Source organism: Spermophilus citellus, assembly GCF_964194105.1.
Source record: "Spermophilus citellus genome assembly, chromosome: 1".
Taxonomy (NCBI): Eukaryota; Metazoa; Chordata; class Mammalia; order Rodentia; family Sciuridae; genus Spermophilus; species Spermophilus citellus.
In genome coordinates this window covers 9,305,401-9,322,103 of record NC_138182.1, presented here as the reverse complement: position 1 = coordinate 9,322,103, position 16,703 = coordinate 9,305,401, and the positions used below count along the sequence as shown (strand labels likewise).

At 36.2% G+C, this 16,703-nt stretch overlaps 1 protein-coding gene across 3 annotated transcripts in view; it reads left to right on the top strand.

Annotated features, from left to right (window-relative positions):
* Positions 1-16,703, top strand: part of TPP2 (tripeptidyl peptidase 2) — a 68,230-nt gene that overhangs the window by 13,586 nt on the left and 37,941 nt on the right. For all 3 annotated transcript variants that reach the window (XM_081291376.1, XM_081291377.1, XM_081291378.1), the window contains exons 3-10: positions 2,080-2,175; positions 4,182-4,286; positions 5,593-5,717; positions 8,953-9,116; positions 11,644-11,798; positions 12,410-12,486; positions 14,428-14,555; positions 15,003-15,102. In XM_081291376.1, the coding sequence (XP_081147502.1) occupies positions 2,080-2,175; positions 4,182-4,286; positions 5,593-5,717; positions 8,953-9,116; positions 11,644-11,798; positions 12,410-12,486; positions 14,428-14,555; positions 15,003-15,102 (950 nt within the window). The remainder of the gene's footprint in view (positions 1-2,079; positions 2,176-4,181; positions 4,287-5,592; positions 5,718-8,952; positions 9,117-11,643; positions 11,799-12,409; positions 12,487-14,427; positions 14,556-15,002; positions 15,103-16,703) is intronic.

Here is a 16,703-nt window from a genome sequence, read left to right as displayed (position 1 = left end):
AATCAGCCTTATTGCACTGTGGTGGTTGTGGAATTTGAACCATTTTAAAGATCAGCTTAAAACGGTCAAAATGCAAAGTTTGATTCTTAGAGACCAAAAATAACTTCAATTATATACAATACTCAAATGCGTAAAATAATGTATTGCATAATTGTCTCATAGGCTACAGTTAGCTTTACTCTACCTTAGTTATGATTAAATAGCATAACCATAATTATACCTTATTCTCTGATTTTTTTCATGTGTAATTTTTATAACTATCTAATCTGCCTTCACTAAGGAAAATATATAGTTGTGATCTGATTCCATGGATCCTACAGATTTTGCTATATTTGAGAATTAAATATAAATTATTTTATTGGATTATTTTGATTGTATTATTTTTCAGTGTTTTTATTAGCGATTTCTGTTTACTCCTTGAGCATTTCACAGCTTTTGGTAGTCTTTTCCTAGAAAGAAGCTGACATTAGCTGAGGGTCATGACGCCCCTATAGTGGTGTAGTGGCTGCTTGTGGTTCTGTTATGATTAACTATGCTGTCGTCACACTTTGTTATTGTTTTTGTAATTCCATGGGCTGTTGCAAGAATAGTAAAGAATCCCTATTATCAAAAGAAAACTGATAAGTACTAGTTTATAGCTAGCATATTTGAACTTTTACATTATCTAGATAACTAGTTGATTGAGAAATCATTAATGACACATAGGCCTTTAATGATGTTTTCCTGTATTTAGTTGTGGGAAAAGTTCACCCAAAAGTTTTCTGCCCAGAAGATACTTGGGTGAAGAAAATGCACAAGTGAGGATTGATGAGTCGGCCAATTCCAAGGGGTTGATAGCTCATCTTATAATCTGCACACTTTAATGCTTGATAGTTGGAGTCCTGTGCTACAGAGAGCATGAGTACATACCCACATGTTGACGTTTCAGATGGGTTGATGCTTAGTGCACTTTGTTATTCTTAAGAATACTAAAAAGGGATTGTTTTCTTCCTTGTCCAGAAGAAGAAATAGTCTTGCAGTTGCCCCTTGTTATTGGTAAAGTTTAGATTCACAGCCATATTGATCTGATTATAAATCCTATGTCCTTTGTACTGAATTTTTTGGTCTCTACAACGGAACTAAGTTCCAGTTTTTGACACTTCTGTTATTTGGGTGGGTAATTTAATTTCTCTTTGTTGCTTTGCTTGCTCCATTTGGAAACTGGGCATACTATTTATATCATTCTATTAATTAAAGCTTCAAGTGTTATTTTTAAATACTGTGAGATCGTTGGAAAGATTTTATATGTAATTAACATGGTTTGATAGAGCATTTTTCATAAGGACTCGAAGAGCTCTTGTTCAGTATCTTTGCATTATCCCTGTGGCGTTGTAGAGGAGAGTGAGGTTCTTTTTCTTAAAAGGAATTTTAAGTGTAGAAAAGGTTGTTAAATTGCTTCCTATCGAAGGAGGAGATGAAGTGTTGGCTATGTTTAAGAACTAATCATGGGGCTGAGGCCGTAGCTCAGTGGTAAAGCGCCTGCTTTGCATGTGTGAGGCACTGGGTTCAATCCTCAACACCACACAGAAATAAATAAAGATACTGTTTGTTCATCTATAACTAAAAAGAAAAAATATGGCCTATCCCTGTAATCTCAGCTACTTGGGGAGGCTAAGGCAGGAGGATCACAGTTGCTAAGGCCAACCCTGAGCAACTTAGTGAGACCCTGTCTCAAAATAAATAGGACTAGATGAAGAGCATTTGCCCACATGTCTGAAGCCCTAAGTTCAATCTACAGTATCTGCACACACACACAAAAAAAGAAAGTAAAGGAAAAAGAACTAATAATAATTTTTGTGGTTTAATGAGACAGTATATTTTGGAAGCACTTTGGAAGTGTAGTTGAATCATCTTATTTACAGATGAAAAAAAAAGTCAGAGATATTAAGTGACTACTTAGAATATTGAAAGTAGTCCTCGAATACATGGGCCTGCTAATTCAACATGAGCTATTGGAGTTGATGTAAAATACTCTCCCCAGTGGTGAATCATTGGCATTGGGAGGCATTGACTGAAGGAACAATTTTCTTTTTTCTATAGATTCCTGCAAGCTGGACAAATCCTTCAGGCAAATATCATATTGGCATTAAAAATGGCTATGACTTCTATCCAAAGGCTCTCAAGGAAAGGATACAGGTAATGTACAACTTAGTATCAGTGACTCCGATATTTCCTTTTTCAGATTTTATTCCTCTTGGGGGAAAATAAAATTGTCATAAAATCTCCTTAACTCTTAATTTTTTTGGGTGTTTGGAAGCTTTTTTAAAAATGACTGTTTAAAATCAATTCTGTTCATTGGAATGTTATCCATTTAAAGACATGGTTTTTAATCCTGAATGCGTGGATAAGGTTGGGGAATCTGTACACACTGAAATTACACTCATACTTTATTTGTGTTTTTCTGGGAGATGGCATAGAGCTTTCATTGAATTTTTGAAAGGATTTTTACTTGATAAAGGTTAAAGACAACTCATTTAAAGTTCAGGCCTCCTTATTTATTCTTGTTCCTGTAGTTTTTATAATTTGCTCATTTTTTCCTTGCTGTTTGACTGAACTTCTTTTTTCTTTTTTACATACATTTATTTTTTATTTTATTTATTTATTTTTATGTGGTGCTAAGGATGTAACCCAGTGCCTTGCATGTGGTAGAGGTACCACATACAACCCCAGCCCTTGGCTGACCTTTTTGTTCCTAGTTTATTAGTATTCAGTATTAAGAAAAGAATCAGTCGACCTAACACTACTGAAATACCAATGTAAAAAACACAACTCGGTCATTAGAGGTAGAAGAGTCATAAATAAGAGTGGTAAGGAGCCTGCTTTAAAATAGTGCTATTCCATAGAACTTTTTGTAATGATGAGAGTGTTTGAAGTGTTGGTTATCTGCTGTGTCCATTAGGGGAGCCACTAGCCACCAAGCCTACTGAGAATTTGAATGTGGCTAGTGGGACTATGGAATTGGAACTGTAATTTTATGTAATGTTTTAAGTTTAAATAGCAACATGTGGCTAATGGATACTGAATTGGTCAGTACCACTTTAGAAGTCTGCTGTGACACTAGTACTGATACACATCCAATGTTTCAATGGTAAAAAAGATAGAGTTCTTGGGCTGGGGTTGTGGCTCAGCGGTAGAATGCTTGCCTAGCATGTAGGAGGCCCTGGGTTTGATCCTCAGCACCACATAAAAATAAACAAACAAAATAAAGGTATTGTGTACAACTAAAATATATATATATATATATATATATATTTTTTTTTTTTTTTTTTTTTTTTTTTTTTAAAGATAGAGTTCTTGAAACTGATCTTGATGGATAAGATTTGTGGCCCCATGATCTGATCACAGTGTTGTTTGCTTCCCCTGGGGTCCATGAACCAGAAGTTACTCTCATACATGTAACTCTAACTAAGTACTATTTTAAAGTTTCAGGCTGAAGTACACAGACACTATGGCAGTTGTGTGCAGTGTATTAAAATTAATTGTGTTGTATAGGTACAAATTGTCATACAAATGGAGAGGTTAAGTTGAAGTGGACCTTTCCTTTAGCTTAGCTGAATTGCCTATTTTTCTGGAAAGGTTTCATAAACTAGCAGACTTCTGTCAGGAGACACTATGGGTTAAAGAAACTGGAGATTTAAGGCTAGTTTCAATAACACAGAACCATATCCTGTCAAAGCAGATGAAAAAAACCTAGAGAGGAAGGAAGTTGAGGAGGAACACATGTCTGAAACACAGTTACAGCCTTCCTCTGGTCCTCTGCTTGCTCTTGCTTCACTGCATTCCCCAATTTTGTGTGGGCCCAGGATACATGTTTTGCTCTTAGATGAAAATTCAGGTTATGAACATGGTATTAGGTATTGTTAGAGAAGGTTAGGATTTAAATTGGAGAATATGAATATTAAAAATACATGTCTTGGTAAACTTGTTCTCTTAAATTCTGATTGCAATGAATTAACTAACCACTTATTAATAATTGATCTGTTACTTCATCAACTTCCTTAGAAGTGATTTTTTTAAACCCTCACATGAGAATGGTCGAGCATCACATCTGTTGACATCAAAGTCCATGTATATAAACTATCATTGAGGTTTAACTGAGTATTTGTCAGTTGAATCGTAAGGTCACTTTTTTGTCATTGCAGAAGGAACGGAAGGAAAAAATCTGGGATCCTGTTCACAGAGTGGCCCTTGCAGAAGCCTGTAGAAAACAGGAAGAATTTGATGTTGCCAACAACGGCTCTTCCCAAGTTGGTGCTAGTCACTTGTATCTAGATGTTGCCACACAACCATATAACCGGGTGCTTGGGGAATAAGTAGAATGCTCTCGCAGATTTTCCTTTTTCATAATGTTCTCCTCGGGTCAATTTTATATTTTTCCATAATTGTTGAAGCTGAAGTCAATTTACATATGTATCAGTGTTTCAAAACTTAACACATAATAAATGTAGGTAAAAGAAAGTAAGTGCTAAGTGTGTCTTTTGGATTCTCTCCTATAAGCTGCACCAGGAAATCCACCCCTCTTCTCAGAGCCAGCTGTTCCCTGACTGGTGGTACCACAGGGTAGTTTGGTGAGGTGGAAGCTGGCAGCATGTGGTCTTCTGTGAGCTCATCCTTTGCACAGTGGTGTGATGTGCATCTAGGCTCTGGGTGCTGCAGTTCTTTTTCATTACTCCAGATGTTTTCTTCCAAGAATGAACCACAGTTTGTCCATTTTTAATATTGTTTCTTGCTTTGTTTTTTATTATTAAGAATAATGCTATTGTTGTATATGCCTTTTGGTAGGTCATAAAGTGATTGTAGCAATTTATATTCCCATAATAAGTGTATAAGAATAATCATTGTTCTGTGTCTTGCCCATTAAGTGTTTTTGAATCAATGTAATCAATGAAAAGCCTTCATATTCTCACCTCACAGGCATGATCACCACAGTTTGGTGTTTATCCTTCTGAATTATTCTTTTAATACATGCATGTACTTTTCTTAACCAAAAATGGTTCCCAGCTCTGACGGCTATTAGAATCACACGAAGAGCTTTTAAAACTGACTGTACTTGTGTTATAGAAAATTTAATTCAAGCCTTGTGAGGGAGATAGGCATTATTAAAGCTTCCTAGAACCACTAATTAAAGGACAGTTAGAGTTCAGAACTAATGGCCTAAGGTTGGGCATGGCAATGACACCTATAATCCCAGCCACGCAGGAGGCTAAGGCAGGAGGATTATAAGTTCAAGGCTCCCCTCAATAATTTAGTGATGGCCTGAGCAACTTAGTGAGACCCTGTCTCAAATAGAAAATAAAGTACTGAGGATGTAGCTCAGTGTTAAAATGCCCCTGGGTTCAATCCCCAGTTTAACAAAAAGGGAACTAATGTCCTATATACCTATATACAAATTTAACTTTTTCCTTTTATATACATTTAATATGTAATTGAACTACAGTTTTCAGAAGCAAAATGATTTTACTATTGGTTAACACTATGTCTTTGGTCATATGTTGATGTAACTTTCAGAAGCACAAAATATACTAAATATTAATTGATTTTGTAATTAATTAGGTGAACAAACTAATCAAGGAAGAGCTTCAAAGTCAAGTGGAATTGCTAAATTCTTTTGAGAAAAAATATAGTGATCCTGGTCCTGTGTATGACTGCCTGGTATGGCATGATGGTGAAGCTTGGAGGTGAGTTTTTTGTATAGATCTTCACTTGAAAGGGTCTCTCTCTCTTTCTGAAGAACATTAAACTCTTAGAGCTATACAAAGTTTTGGTTTGTGTGACATTATCAATCAGTGAATCTATTTGAGACCCAAATCAGCTTTAGTTTTGGACAAACCTTTTGAACTCTTAGTTAGTAGAGCCCAGGGCACCAGTGTATTTCCAGAAAGTTTCCTTATTCTTCCAGCAATCTGATAAAATGATTCACTTGTAGCCATTGGCTAACAACTATGCGTGATACTTCTTTTAGAACATTTGTGTTGGAAATGATATTTAGTCAGACAATAGAACTGATAAAATCTAAAATCCCAGTGGAATATTTTAGAAAATTTTATTTATTTATTTATTTATTTTTAAAAGAGAGAGTGAGAGAGGAGAGAGAGAGAATTTTTAATATTTATTTTTTTTTAGTTCTCGGCGGACACAACATCTTTGTTTGTATGTGGTGCTGAGGATCGAACCCGGGCCGCACGCATGCCAGGCGAGCGTGCTACCGCTTGAGCCACATCCCCAGCCCCAGAAAATTTTATTATAATCAATGAAAAATAGCTTTCTGGTGCTACCAGAAACAATTTAACCTTTTTTTTTTTTTTTAAATATGATATAGTATATCCTGTAGTACTTTGATTTCAGACTTTTTTTGAGGAGACTCTTGAAGATCTCACAGTACCTAGCATGAATTTACAGTTTAGCTACTATCTGTAAATGTTCTCATTTCTCATTTCAGAAATGTCAGCTGTTTCTGAGGGGAGGTAAAGTGACCTATTCTTTAAGTACTTTGTTTTGTTTTTGTTAAGAATGTCAAGTCTGCCCCTTCCTACCCACTTCTAATTATGAACCCCTGTCTCTGCATTTAGCAGAGATAAATAATGATACTCTTTTCTTTGAGCATTTGTCAGAATGTATAGTGTCAAACTTGATTTCATTCAAAATGGAGCAAAACAGGTGGAGAGAAACTGTTTACAGAGAATTGCATAAAGAAAAGGTTATTAATCAGTTTCTTTTGGGTGGTGTTTGACCTCATTATGTCACATTTCCTTTGTAATTCTTGATGAAAACTGTGGATTCTTTCCATAATTGACAAAGAAATGTGTGGAAAATGTCAAGTAATATATTTAATCTCAGCCTCTCCTCACTCTCACTCGTATGCTCTGTGAACCTCATTCCATGTTCCTTTTCTCTGGATTCCAACAGCAGCTCCTTGAATTCAGCCAACCAGACCTTCATAAAGTTGTACTCTTGCAACACTCATATTTGTGCTCTATGGAGTTACTTAGGCAGATACTTGTATTGTTGAGTCACTCCACGCTGATGCTCATTATAAGAAGCTGACCTAGAAAGTGTCATTGCATTTGCTATGGGATGTTGTTGACTCATTAATTCTTTCATTATTTGTCAAGTGTTTATTGAGTGCTTTCTTTGTAGTATAGAAGCTATTCCATGAATTTTAGACTCTGTGGAAGCATGTGTTTTAAACATGGAACCAAGCTAAGAAGCATCAAGAATTTCCCAGAAGGAACATCTTAAGTTGAAACGAATTATCAGCACAATTAATTAAGTAGAGAATAGAAAAGAGCTTTGAAGGTGGAAGAAAAGAATAGAGGTCACTGGAGGAAGTGTAGAAACTTGGTATGGCCACGGAGTGAGTAGTAGGAGGAGGACATAGGGAGGTAAGTAGAGGTTTGATAGTGAGGCCTTTGTGGAGTTTCAACATTATGATGAGAGCCATTGGAAGATGTAGAATGGTTTAAAGCAGGAATCAGATGATCAGACTTGAAGAAATCACTGTAGCTACAGACAGGCCATCAACTCATCAGGCAGCATAGGTAAGGAAGAAACAGTGGAAATAGAGAAATGGACACATTCGGGAGATAGACTGTGGTGATCAGAAGACTGAGAGGGAGAGATGGGAGCACTTATTAGATGCCTTCCTGGAGGGATGCTGGCCAAATACATACATTTTGGAGACACATGTTTTGCGCTTTCTAACATAGATGATTTGGTGATATACATTTTAAATGTTCACCTCAATCCTGATTCTGTTTGATGTGCTACTTGTTTTCTTTTTGCTTCATTTTCCTCATAGGTGTTCAGTTCTTTTGAAATGTTGTAAATCATTTTGGGATATCACTGTTGGTATATGTGTAAAAACAGATTTTGAAGGATCCTTCCTCCTAAATGCTTAGTTTGTTAATGATGCATGTGCTTCGATATTTATGGTAAATGATCCATGTGCAAAACTAGAGGGATTTCAGTGTTCACTTTAGCAATTTTGACTGACTTGCTTAACTTGAAAAAACACAGTTCTTATGTAAACAAACATGTCTTAAGGTCTAAGGACCAAAAGCATAATATTGATAGTTAAATGTTGTGTATCATTTATGACTTTTTAAATAATTAATATATGTAATTTTAATCAGATTGTCTTCCAAAGTATTTGAAATATGTATGAAGTTTTATTAGAACATTATAGTTACACATACTAGTTGGGTTCATTTGACAAAATCATACATGCATGGAATTTGATTTATTCCATTTCAGTCCTGGGTGACACCCCCCATTCTCCTTCCCCTTCCCTCCCCCATTCTCCTTTCTCTACTCTACTGATCATCCTTTCACTTGTTTATTTTTGTTTGATGCTTCATACATATACATGTGTGTGTACATGTATGTTTAAATAGCTAACAAAACGAGGAAAGAACAAGTAGAGTAAAATTATGTAGAAAATGCTCTTTATAAAAAAAAAAAAAAAAAGTTTGCCCAAAGTCTGAATGAGACTGCACTCAGTATAGTTCATCTAGTTTCAAGGATCCTGCATAAGCTATCCAGCTCACAGACTAAATACTAACAGAAGTAGCAGGAATTAAGGCCTACCTAGGCCGTGTATCTGAACCATCCTATCTTAAAGCTCCAGCCCGAGCTCTAGTTCTCATTTCTTATTTCTTTAGTGGCCTCATGGATTTCTGCCTAGTGTCTGTGACAGACAGCATTCTGAGGTCTTTGTGCATAGGCCTAAGCATCCTGGGCACTCTTTGACCTGACCCTTCCTGCTGCCTCTGTGAAGCAAAGGATTGCTGTGTTTGTGATGCTGGGAGTAGGAAGGTAGTAAGAAGAAAACAGAGGACACTGTAGTGTGTGATCTTCTTTAGAAAGGTGAGAAAATGATGTATTTTGAAACTTGCTTTTTCTTTCAATTAACAGAGCCTGCATTGATTCAAATGAAGATGGGGACTTGAGCAAATCTACTGTATTGAGAAACTACAAAGAAGCCCAAGAATATGGTTCTTTTGGCACAGCTGAGATGTTGAATTACTCTGTTAATATTTATGATGACGGAAACCTGCTCTCCATTGTGACCAGTGGAGGTATTCTGTTTCAGATTTACTAATGAGAGATAAATTTATGGAGTAGCAAGACAATAAATTTCTGTAGCTCAAAGCAACTTTCTAGAGAATTTAATCTAGAGATTACCACTGAAGGATTAGGTCTAGAATCATAGCTGTGGTTTGATTTGTGTTGTTTTTTAAAGTCATAACCATGTACTATCCATTCTGAGACTATAAGCATATAGACCAATGTCACAAAATTCATCAACATGATTCTTATAAATAGTAATGTCACTTCCAAATATATTCACCTTTAAAAAATTCACTCATGAGTATGGAGAATCATTTAGAGCGATCCTCAACACAGCTTTCTGTGTGATTTCAAAATGGTTGGAACCCACCTAAATATCCATTAACAAAAAGTAGGATTTTGCCCCTTTTTTTGGTGTCCCCCCCTCCTTCTCCCTCCCCCCCTTCTGTGTTCTATCCTTTATATAAAACTTTTTGCTCTTGCCTCGAGGGATAAAAACAGTAGGTTTTTTAAAATTATGTTATTCATATTATGGAATATTACATAGTAATCAAATTAGTTTTAATGAAAAACTATATTGATAATAAAAACAGTAAAATTTAAAAACATACCAAATAAGTACTATGCAATGTTTATGTATATGTGTATTTCTTTGGTGAAAGAATAAAAACATGCAAAGATTACGCACACTAGCTTCAAAATGGTTACTTTGGGGGAGGGAGAAAAGAGAATGAAGGAAGGTGACTAGCTCTTTCACCCCCAGGTCCATTGAGGTATAGCTGAAGTACAGTAAACTGCACATGCATCTATAATTTGATAAGTTTTGATGTATGTACACCTGATAAGCTACCACCAAGATAGTATTGCCTCCAGCAGCCAGCTGTCTTCCTTTGTGATCCAGTCTCTGCCCACATCCCCAAAGCCACTGATCTGCTTTCTGTCATTCTAGATTACTTTGTATTTTCCAAAATTTTAAATAAGTAGAATAAGAAATATGATTTTTTTTGCCTGCCTCTTTCACTCAGCACAGTGATTTTGAGGTTGGTCACTGCTGTGATTGTAGTGTGCTCCTCATTTTGCTGAATCATATTTTATCATGTGAATGTACCTCACTGTTTGTTTATTCACTTATTGATGGACAATAAGGTTGTTTCAACATTTGTGTATAAGTTTCTGTGTAGAAATAGGGTTTTGTTTATTTTGGACCCATCTCAAGGAGAACTGGCTGGATGTGCTAAATATATGTTGAACTTTAAAAGCTCCCAAACTGTTTTCCTCTGGGACTACCTCAGCAGACCTCCAGGTGCTCCTCATCCTCTGCAGTTTGTGGCATGGTCAGTCTTCTTTATTATAGCCACTGTGACTATTGTGTGCAGGCAGCAAGGTTAGAAAAAAGTAAGGAAGTAGAATTGGCAGCATTGGGTGCACATTTTCTTGTGGGATGTGACAGCACTTGGTTAGAACAAAGTCATCTCAGCATAGTGGCCAACCCACCTGGAAGGGTCTTGTTGGGTCGCTTCTGGAGCTCCACCTCTCATCTGTCCCTAATATAAATAGGCCCAGGGCCACCTGCTGTTATCATTGTACTTATGTTGGTTTCCTGACAGTAGTTGCATGTTTTTCTTCATGTCTCCTAAGAAACTTCTCACTTAGGTTTTTGTTTTACTTTATTGATATGTAACATGTACAGGAAAGCATACAAATCACAAATTGTATACTCCTTGAATTATCACAAAGTAGATGATCCTGTGTAACTACCACCCACGTCAAAAATAAAATATTGTAAAAGCCCCCATCTTGTATCTTGCTACTCGGTGTCCTTACCCCTACCCCAAATTTAACTACTATCCTCATTTCCACTGCCACATTACTTTGGGCCATATGATGTTGTCTTTTATAAGTTAGACATGATAAAATAGTGGCAATTTCATATGGTTCAACCTTTTTCTATTTATATAAACAATATAAATCCTTTTGTATGGAATTTTAGTTCAACCTTATTTTGTGAGCTTCATCTCAGTACATAGAAGTTCATATTTATTGCAGTTAATTGTCAGTTCTGTGAATTGATGATACCATATGTCCATTTACTATTAATGGACCTGAAAGTTGTTTTGGTTTTTGAATTATACAAATATTGCTGCCATGAATGCTTTGTGAATGTCTTGTTGTACATGTGTGTGCATTTCTGTCAGGTGTGTAGATAGGGGCAGGAAGGTGCCTGCTCAGCTTGCACTTCCACCCAGCCCACACTTCTACTGTCAGCCCTCAGAAATTTAGCCATCCTGAAAAATTACATAGAGGCATCTCATTGTGGCTTTAATTTGCAGTTTCCAGATAACTAATGAATTTGAACATTTTTCCTTCTTATTTGCCATTTGGATATCCTCTTTGGTGAAACACTTTTTCAAATGTCTTAAGAGTATATAACCAACATATAGTGACTGAAATGACTAATAATATGTAGATTGAAACGAATGGTTAAAATTCTCATATGGGAAAATATTTTGTCATTTCCTTCCTTGTTGCTTCTAGGAGCTCATGGCACACACGTAGCTAGTATAGCTGCCGGGCATTTTCCAGAAGAACCTGAACGGAATGGAGTAGCTCCTGGTGCTCAAATTCTATCAATAAAAATTGGTGATACAAGATTAAGCACAATGGAAACAGGCACAGGTCTCATAAGAGCTGTGAGTGTTTATGAATTGTTGATTTAGATTAATGATTAATCTTGGATATTTTTAGGGTTTTTAAAAAGTGCTTCTGGTTTACCAAAAATACATTGAACTGCATTTTGTCTACTTTTAAAATTATTTTTAATAAAATTTATTACGAAAAAAGTTTTTGGTTTAAAACCTTTGTGGAAGAAAATATCTATTTTATACTTACAATTTCTAGTAAATTCTGTAGCAAGCAATTTTGTGATACTTTTAAAGAAGATGTCATCTTAGCCAGCTTTCTCCATTAGCCTAAAAGGAATTAAAAATTTTTAATACTCCATATTTCATTTTGACATGTAACTTTAGTGATTTTAAACCTAGTGAGGACTAGGCTTGCTGCTGTCCTCCTCCAGTCCCATTCCATTCTAGAAATACTGGTTTTATTTTTTACTGACTACTATAGTGTTTTGTCTCCTCCTGCCCTTTGGTTTTTATTTATTATTATGTATGGAAATAACTTATAAATTGGAGAATGATTGGTCAAGAAACTATATAATTACGTGCTTTTATATTTTCTACTGTTTGTAAATTAGAAACTAAATTAGTTCAGCTGCCTAAACTAGGCTCTTAATCTTTAATAGATGATAGAAGTCATAAATCATAAGTGTGATCTTGTCAACTACAGCTATGGAGAAGCAACTCACTGGCCAAATTCTGGGTGAGTATTCCCTGACAGCTGTTACTATAGAACCTCGGCTGGCATACATGAAATATTTTAAACATATGGATTGAACATCACAGTGGACAACAGCAGCCCTGTGGTGAGATGAAAACCATGTGGCCTAGCCCTCAGGCCCCAATTCCTGTGTCTTCTCTATGATTCAGTACCAGTCACTGCACCATACCTGAAATCTCAATACTGAGCACTCCCTTGTGGCTGGGGTAGCCAGCCACCATAATTGTTCTCCTGAGACTTTCAGGCTACCAAGCCCTCTGGTATTTTTCACTGATGGCTCCACGGCATCCTTACTTTCCTTGCCAACCAGATTAGACCCTCAGACTGTCCATTGTTATAATTACTGTTTTACAGTCACCCTGGAGCCTTCCTCAGCCTTGCCTGACCAACCCCTAGGCTTGCCAAAACCTTGCTGTTCCCTTCAGTGGCCCTGCAGCTAATTTGCAGAACTCACTGGTGGTTGGACACATGCACTCTCTGCACGTGAAGAGTGTGTTTCCTCAACCCGCTCACCCCTCCCTTGCTGTGTCATCAGTGTCATATTGCTCCAAATCCAGTGCTATGGCATTGACCTGATATTTCTGTGTCTTTTTTTCTTCACAGTAGTATCTATTTAAATTAGTGTATTTAGAGTACTTATTTACCAGTCATCTCTCCCCGTCTCCAACCACCAAGCCACTAAAATACACCAGTTATCTGGTTTATAAAACTTTATATTTGAAATCTTTTCAAAATGGGAATTTTCACCAAGTTAGACCCTGTAGTTTGTTGTTTTGAAATTATTTTGCTGTGTTTCTTGTGAGAGGACACTTGACTGCCCTGCAGTGTGCACCCCATCCTCTTGTTTCTTCTTCCGCACAATCCTGTCCCTTCTCCTCTTGCCTCAGTATCTTTTTTTCCTACAAGTGTATTCTCCTCTCCTTGGACATTCATTCTTTTAAAGTTATCTTTCCCCAATATTCTTCCCTTGCTCAGATATTCATACTTGGGACTTTGGTGAATCTTTACTCTATACCTTTTTTATATTAACTCCATTTTCTTTTTCATGATCTAACTTCTCCACCTCCTTTTTTTTTTTTTTTTTTTTTTTGGTACTGGGGACTGAACCCAAAGGCACTTAACTGCTGAGCCATATCCCCAGCCCTTTTTTATATTAGAGACAGGGTCTTGCTGAGTTGCTTAGGGACTTCCTAAATCGCTGAGGTTGGCTTTGAACTTGTGATCCTACTGCCTCAGCCTCCCAAGCCACTGGGATTATAGAAATGCATCACTGCACCTGGCTAACTTCTTTCTCTTTAATAAATGCCGGTAAAGTTTTCTTGTTGTCTGTAAAGATCTCTGATCAGATTTCTCACATCTTACAGTCACAGTCACCAGTTGTACCTTATTTCCACTTTATCTTTGCCACTAAATATACTAGCTTTTTGGGTTACATAATTCCTGGTGAAAATATGCATAGGAATACCTTGAAGACTGTCTCTAAATACTTTCAAGTGGGGGTAGAAATGGAACAATTTACTGCTCTACTCTCCAGACACTGCTAATATTGTAGTACTTTGTAGTGTATTATTTCCATATAAAGTTTTGCATCTAGCATTTTTCCTATACTTACTGGTCTCATAACTCCTTACCTATGCTAAAATCCAATGAGTACCTCATTTAAAATCACTATATCATATTCCACCAAAAGTAGACCTGCCAACATTTATGTAACCATATATTTAAATAGTATTTTGGTACTCTATATACTTAGGCAGTAGAGGCTGTGTATTTTTAGTTTAAGAAGGTCAACTGAGTGATTTGAATGCACACCCCTTCCTTATAGTTACTGTTTAACTTTTACAGTTTGAATCCTATTTGTAATTTGTTGTTTATATAAATAAGAAATGGGACAGTGTTATTTAAAGGAATATTCTTTTTCAGGAGAATCTGTGAAGTAATTAATGAAGCAGTATGGAAGCACAATATCATTTACGTTTCCAGTGCTGGAAATAACGGTCCATGCCTTTCCACCGTCGGTTGTCCAGGTGGCACCACGTCAAGTGTGATAGGTTAGTTTCCTGCTTTAGAAATAGAAATGTTTAAAAACAAGCAGACCAAAATGGTGATCAAATGTTAATTATATCTCTCCTCTGTGCAAAACACTGTAGACCAAATGTGTCCTCAGGAAACAAAGTCTAATGGGGAAAACAGCTTGTCTAGAATTTATTACAATTTAAGGAAGCCTGGAATAATTTGTCTAATAGAAAAACAGATATACATCTTTTGGTACATTATTAGGAAAAGATGGCATAATAACATTCTAAGTTAGCAGAGGGCTTGGAATAATGTGTGCTACATGGTACGTTTCCCTGTTAAATTTTCTCTTCTGTTTCATGAGAGAATTGGTATAGGTATTAAGCAGTTTATCCATGTGAACAGTGGATTTCATTGGGAAAATTAAGATCCATTGAGTGAATTTTGATTCCTTTTGTTAATGATAAAAATTCGTCTCACAGGTGTTGGTGCTTATGTTTCCCCTGATATGATGGTTGCGGAGTATTCCCTGAGAGAGAAATTACCTGCAAATCAGTACACATGGTCTTCAAGAGGCCCAAGGTGCGTGAGGCAGTACATGGGACCATTACATGTACTTGGTTATATTTTATGTGGCTGGGAGGCAGAGTTTTAGATAATAAGTGGTGATGGCCTCGTTTTAAATAATTTTGATATTTGAGCTTTGGTGTAACAGAAGCCCTAAATGTTTGTTAAAGCATTGCAGTTACAGAGCCTGTGTACCTGTGTTCATGCTCTTGAAGTTATAACCTTTGAACCTCTTGGATAAGATCCATAAGTGAGCAGGTTCTGATTGATAAATGACATTTATCAGTGTTTAGGTTTATCAGGTGTTTAGGTTCGCTGACACCCTCTGAACTATATTAGTCTAATTCAGGGAACTGATTATCTTTCTCGAGGTATGTTGAGTCCTAATTTTTATAGTCCCTTATTACATCAGTTAGTACAGACACCCTCCGAAAAATAAAGCCTATTTTAATTCATATCTTTGCCTCTTTGGAGTTAATTTAGAAGAATAGACTTTTGAGTTCAGATCAGCACTAAATAGGCAAGGCATGAAGGTTGTTATCCACATTCAGAATGTCATTGTAGGAAATGGGACCACAGAGGTGGGAGCAGTCACCTGAACCCTTCATGGAGGAGGTAGTATTGGAGTCAACCTTTAAAGGATGGATAGAACATTGAGAGAGAAGGGAGTTCTATATGGTGAGGACAGCTTGAACCCAAAGATAAGCAGGTTGTACTATAAAAATAATTTATTATACAAAACTAAGTGGTTTGGGAGGAAGTAACTATTAGTTGGATGTGTTTGGAGTATAAATTAGATAATAAAGAATACTGGAAGATAAGATTCAAAAATTGGCTAGAATCAGAGCAAATATGATAAAGTTAATTCTTTGAATTGCACATATCTTCCTAATCTTCTCTAGGTAATTTCTTCTTTAAAATGTAAACTTATTCCATTACTTTATTATATAGACTGTCATAGAAAATAGTCAGACTGGCAATCTCTATGGATTGGAAAGCTTTATTTCCTACCATGATCGTAGACTGCCCTCAGTAGCCCAACTAATGTCACTGAGTAAGAATGACTAAGAGTCAAAAGTTAGCAAAGGTTTATGTGTTCTTTGTTCAGTTAACTAAAGTATCAAATTATTAAAATGTGTTAGGGTCAATATAAAAACAAAATATTAGAGAATTCTTTACTCCAACCTTTGCCAATCTTATTTGCCATAGAACATTTAAAGAATTATTTCAAGTGCTAGGGGTAGGGGGTTGTAGCTCAGTGATAGAGTACAGGTTTAACATGTGTAAACTGTTAAACTGGGTTCAGTCCACAGCACCAAACTACAAAACAAAACAAAAAATGTATAAAGAATATATTTTAATAAAACAACACAGCTCATGAATTGTAAGGGAAGCTTAGATTAAAGCAGATATCAGTTCACAAATCATTTGTTCTAAGAGAGTTTGTTGCATGCTTACCTGTATACACATGAAATATTATTACAAATACTTGGTTTAATTATTAAACAGGTATAAAGTATAAAACATGGATTAATGATCATAAATAGAATATATTCCATAGTGCTCTTTGAAAGCCACTTCCTCTCCTTCAGTATTGAGCATTACACATACCATAT